Raw genomic sequence first — 6124 nt, 5'->3', positions numbered from 1 at the left:
TTCTTTAGGTTCACCATATCTTTATATTTTGAGGCAAATATTACATTTTGCTCTATGATAACTTTACATCATGATAACTTTACAACACTATAAAATTAAATTTTTCTTACATCTATCATTATAACCTCTGGAACATTTTATTTCAATCTGACGAGCGCTCCCCCTTCCATAAACACCACCATTAGAATAAACTACTTTTAAAAAACAAGGCAACATAACCAGGCCTCAGAATTGTAGGCTTGTGATATATTCAGGTTTCCATGATACTCATTTTATTTCAGTCTGTCAAGGTATATCAGCAATGTACCTACTTTCTAGGCCATGATTATTAAAATTAATATCATAAATTACAATCTGAAAGGAATAAGCAATAATGAAAATCAATGGAATGTACATTGTATTCACAATGCATAATCTACATAATTTACTCTTTTGACTAGGCTGATACAATCCTCTTTATTGTAAAAATCCTGTTTACTTATTAATAATCCAATAGTATATTCCCAATGAATAGTCTAATGACTGACAATGTGAAAGCAAAAGCAAGCTGATTATTAACATTCACTCTTTCTTATAATTGTCTTACCTCCTTTCCATTTACTACATAAATTCATATACTTTTTTTATGAACCATATAGCCCTTCTATAGTGCTAGCTCTTCTATGATGGTTAATTCTGGGCATATTTATATAAATGTGCAAACTACAATGACTTAGAATTATATGTACATATACATGTAAAACAGTATTAGTCAAACCTAAATTTTCAAAAATCCCTGTCATTTTGTATTGCTATGGTTTGAAATATATGGGTTAAACCCTTTTAAGGTACAACACACCTAATAAAGAAAAAAAGGGTGTTAATTATTTTTTAAACCATATCTAAAGAAAGAATGATACAAAAGTATAGACATTTTTACATACTAATTACTTTTAGCTTTGATGAAAATCTACATAAGGAAAACACCAATCATTCAAATATCAGTCAAGAATAGCTACCCAATTTTCCATCTATAAATTTTAACCACAGAATAATTTTTTTTTAATGAAAAAATACACAAAAAAATTAGCTACGAGAAACTATTGGAGTTCTTGGTCAAACAAATGCACTCCCAGGCCAGCTGCTCCGACACGCCTCAGCTTTGTCACCATGTCTCCCATTTTCTTTATGGACTCCACGTGTTCAATCAGAAAGTGGTCGTCAATAAAATGGCCCGTGAAGGGATCCTCCTTGGTAGAGGACAGCAAATGGAGATCAAGGAAGCTCTGAAAATTTTAGAGAAAGTCTGGAAGTTATAGGTGACATACATAGATGTATCTTGCTAAAACAATGTTAAAATGATCTCATGCGTCTTAACAAGTCATGATAAAGATAATACAATGGTAATACATAGTCTATGTAACAAAAATCAAAATAAAAGTGATATCTGAAAGAATAACAATAATAAAAACACAATACAATACCAGATCCTCTCTTACTTGATTTATCCGTTTCTTCAGATCAAGTGCCATTTGAACAACTTCAACTGCACATCCCCATTCTTGTTGTGGTGGTGCTGCAATGGGCTGCAAGACAATGCCTCCTCCACGCTCATTCTGATACTGCAAAAAAAGAGACAATTTGTATGAGTGGCTGGAAACACCATCCAACAGATCTCTAATGAGAAACTGGCTGAGGAAGCTTTTAACCCATAGTGTACGGGGGACAGATTTGCTTGCCCACTCTCCAGGATGGGTTTTATTTCAGAGTGAGGCAGCTTCACATAACATACCTTGACTTTTCCCACTCTCTTTCAGTCACTCATTGTAAAACTAAAGCCATTTTTGGGTATTATTTTTTGTTTCTGTTTTACTACATTGAGAGACTTTTATGTGCCATATGACAGACTCTATCAGTGCTGCAGTTGACTAAAATTATAGTATAGCATCAATATCAGCTCATTTTTTTCAAACTCATGTGATACAAGTATTGCCATTTTGTAGGAGGAAAAAGAACAACTTTATTTTTTCGTATTTATGTATCGTCATGAACGAATACAAAATATAAAACCATCCAAAATGAAGATAAAATGAAGAAGTAGGGAAGAGGAAGAAAATGTGGTTATGACTGAGTGCCAAAATAAAAGGCAGCCCTACTGGCACAGGGTCACATTGTAGATACTGGGCATGGTGTCTACAGACTGTGGATGGGTGCCATTCAAGGCTCTCTTTCCTGCTGGTGCTAGGAGAAAGTGGTGCCATCTCGTTTTGGATATTAGGTGAAACCCATTTTGCTTAACCCACTAGGCGGGTGTGAATCAGCTTGCCCATTCACAATGCCGGGGGGGGCTTTCGAACGTAGCCTAAATCAATTTAAATGACTGGCACCATATATGCCACACGGCCCCGGCGCTTATGATTTGAGCGGTACAGTACCACCCGTGTTCCAGGTTTAATATTACAGCAATTAAAGTAATTACAAATGCAACTGTCATCATCACTCACTCATTACTCATAGTACAATAAAATAACACAGTGATCCAAAATCCCCTAATGTCATGTATGTCATGACATCATCTGCAATGGGTTAACATTATTTTTATTATCATAACAATAGCAATAAAAATAATTCCACCCCCTAATTTGAGGAATGGAGTACACAAATAAGGTACAGTATGCTTACTAATTAATGCCTTAGCAACTAAGCCTTCACAGAGCCATCTACATGTAAAAAATAAATAATAAAACAAAAACAGAGGACAATACAGGTATACACATTTTCCTGGCATCAATGAATTAAGATTTATTATAATGGCACCCTACAATTTTCCTGGTTCTATATTATCTTATCTTTATAGAAAATAATAAGTTAGAGACACATGAGAGCTCTGAATCTTCAAGGATCCCCTATTCAATCCAAGTCCATGATAATAAATAGAATGAAACAAGATTCTAAATCAATTGCCTTCCTCATGAATTCCTGCTGAAAATAAACAGGAGATAAAAAGGCAAACCACAATTACTATAAATCAAATATCATCCAATAATCCAAAGCAGTAAAAGTAAAATATATATAAAAACAACAACATAATACTATAGATTTCAACTAAGGCTCTTAGGCAGCATTATTCTAATGTCTAACTGGCACTGAGTAATTAATGCCAGTAACAGAAAGGCAAGAACGAAGAATAGTATTAACCCATTGATGATGAGGGTGCATGAATACATTCACCTTCGTGTGATTCTACTGGTTAATTAATTAATGATGAAAAAAAAAAAAAAAACAATTAAAGATTAAAAAAAAAAAAAATAAAACCAGTGGCCGGCGGCACATTAAGCAAAACATAGACAACACCACTTTCTCCTAGCACCACACGACAGTACACAAATAAAAGTTAAAAAATGTAATCGCTTTTTGTCCTCCCATGAAACATGAGTATAAAGAAAATGCTGAGCTCAACTGCAGCATTAATAGAGCCTGTCATATGACACATAAGTCTCTCAATACATTAGAACACACACAAAAAAAAGACAAACACAAAAATGGCTCTAGTTTTAAAATGAGTGAATGAAAGAGTGGGAAAAGTCTGAAATAAAACATCTGGATATTGGGCAAGCAAATCAATCAATCCCCATCTGCAATGGGTTAAAGCAGGGACTACTATTGTGCAGAAATATTAAACAAATAATACAAGTAGTTGGGTTTCCATACAGTGTAATATCACTATCACAAATTTCTGGTAGAAATTTCACTCCACCTTAACCCATTGCGGACAGGTGTCATGACATACATGACACAGCTTTGGCCTGACGGCGGATGTCATGACGTACATGACACTAGGGCATTCTGGATCATTGTGCAATTTTATTGTGCTATGAGTAAGGAGTGAGTGATGATGGAAATTACAGTCATAATTACTATAATCATCGTAATATTGAGCAAACCTAACTTCTAAAACCTAGATGGGACCACTTTCTTCTAGCACCAGTAGGAGAGAGAGCCTTGAATGGCACCCATCCACGGTCTCTAGCAAGCACTATCTTTAGAGAGCAATGGCACACAGCAAGTTGCTCTAAAGTACCACAGATGAAGGATGTGCAGGCAGAACAAGGTGAGGAAGTTGATCTAAACCATAACCAGTGCCTAAAATGTGCTCCTGTGCCAATAGGGATGCCTTTTACTGTGGCACTCAGTCACAAGCACAGGTTTCATTCCACTTCCCTACCTCTTCATGTTATCTTCATTGTAGGCGGTTATATGTTTCGGATTCATTCATGACAGCACAAAAATACGAAAAAATAAATTTGCTTTTTGCCCTCCCATAAGACAGCAATACTTCTATCATACTTAGTATAAAGAAAATAATAAGCATATACTACAATTTTAGTCAACTTTAGCCTTGATTGAGCCTGTCAAATGGCATATATAAGTCTCTAAACACAATAAAACACAAAAATGGCTCAAGTTTTATTATGAATGAGTGAAAGAGAGTGGGAAGATTCAAATTATGATGTTTCAAGCTGCCTTGCTCTGAAATAAAACCCATCCTGGAGACTGGGTAAGCAAATCTATCCCCCGTCTGCAATGGGTTAAGTTGAAACACAAACTTTGCCAAAACATTTTCTTTATTGTAGTAAAAGAAACGAACTTAAAACTACATACACTCCCCATCCTCACTCCTGGAGCCACTTAGCACCAACATGTTGCCCACTCTTTGCAATAGGTTAAGCCAAGGTCCTTGAAATATACAAATTATGAAATAAAGGCAATTCATAACCTACTTTTTGTTACATATATATGCAATGATGATAATCAGCTTTAAGTCATGAGCTCCTTTCCTTGCTAGGGCTAGAAGAGTGCCTTCTTTCAAAGGAATCTTTATTTGGCATCTAGAGGCCATTACCTAAGTGGATGCCCTTCCTAAATTGGATTGACGCAGGGCTTTACCTTGCTTTGCTTGGAGACCACATTCATTACCACTTGGACAGGGTGGCTTCCATACATATATATACATATACATATGAATCTAGCATTACTGTACTTATACCTCTTTCCTACTCATAGAAAATATAAAATATTTTACTGCGGACACAATAATTCAAATGAATATATCCTAAGGCTCCCCCTTCTACATCAAACATAAAAATTTTAACACTTTGAACTATTACTTACACTCATGAGCTTATGTGCATGGTCTCGCTCACTGTCACTGGCCTCTTTGAAGAACTTAGCAAAGCCAGGAAGAGCTACATCATCTCGCTCAAAATGATAACTCTGTGGACAAGAGAAAAACTTATCATAAGGGTGTAATCACACACACCTTATATACATTTATAAGGTCATAAAAGTTATTAGTTGGTTAGCTTCCAATTCCCAGTTCAGAAAATGCCTCCTCCTGCCAGCTTTTTGTTGTTGTTGTACCAAAATAAAGAGAAAAATGCTCAGAATCACCTTTAATGCATCCCAATAAAACCACATCAAGCCATCTAAAAAAAATAAATTATTAGGGCACAGATATACCATTTGGAATTATTTTTCTAATAAAAATGTACATTACATTTACCAAGCAGTGTACTTTGAGCTAGCTGTAGGGGGGTAATACCCAGTTTTTTAATCCATGCATGTCAATTATGCTTCTAATGTTCTTAATATTAATGACTATGTAGAGCAGTATTTAATCACAGTGTGATCTTACATAAAAAATGCACCTCCCTAAAAATTTGAAGGTGAAGCATTCAGCATATCATTCTTTATATGGCCACATATAGTTCCACATAATTAAATGTATATATAAATATATATATTATGTAACATATACATATAAATATATGTATACACACCAATCCACATAAATATAACAATAATCATACGCATATCTTTTGCCTTATATAAATATAGATAATCCACATTGGAGATTCTTACAGTATCCCTTCTCTAACTTCTACAAAAGGTTATCAATGAACTACTTGTACCCACTTGAAGCAGATGGCAGTTACATAAGTTACAGGTATTTGAGGAGGGGTACTTAATGAGTGCAGTTGCTAGAGAAAAAAATGCCTCCAACATATCAACATTAAGAACATGTTGCTTGCTCCAGAGAAAAGTAATTTCTTGTTTATGAGTAGATTATGAATATATTGTCACC

At 34.9% G+C, this 6124-nt stretch overlaps 1 protein-coding gene across 1 annotated transcript in view; it reads right to left on the bottom strand.

Moving 5' to 3' along the window:
* Window positions 1–6124, bottom strand: part of LOC122256453 (ferritin, heavy subunit) — a 7723-nt gene continuing 1599 nt past the window's right edge. The window contains exons 2-4 of the mRNA XM_043021173.2: window positions 5152–5253; window positions 1479–1601; window positions 1–1265 (exon numbers count right to left, since the gene is read on the bottom strand). Of these exons, the coding sequence (XP_042877107.1) occupies window positions 1080–1265; window positions 1479–1601; window positions 5152–5253 (411 nt within the window). The 3' untranslated portion in view covers window positions 1–1079. The remainder of the gene's footprint in view (window positions 1266–1478; window positions 1602–5151; window positions 5254–6124) is intronic.

Source organism: Penaeus japonicus, unplaced genomic scaffold (genome assembly GCF_977035675.1).
Source record: "Penaeus japonicus unplaced genomic scaffold, GWHDUDI00000001_assembly GWHDUDI00000017, whole genome shotgun sequence".
In the NCBI taxonomy this organism is placed as follows: Eukaryota; Metazoa; Arthropoda; class Malacostraca; order Decapoda; family Penaeidae; genus Penaeus; species Penaeus japonicus.
The sequence above is the reverse complement of the archived record's forward strand: the minus strand, read 5'-3'. Positions and strand labels throughout refer to the sequence as shown.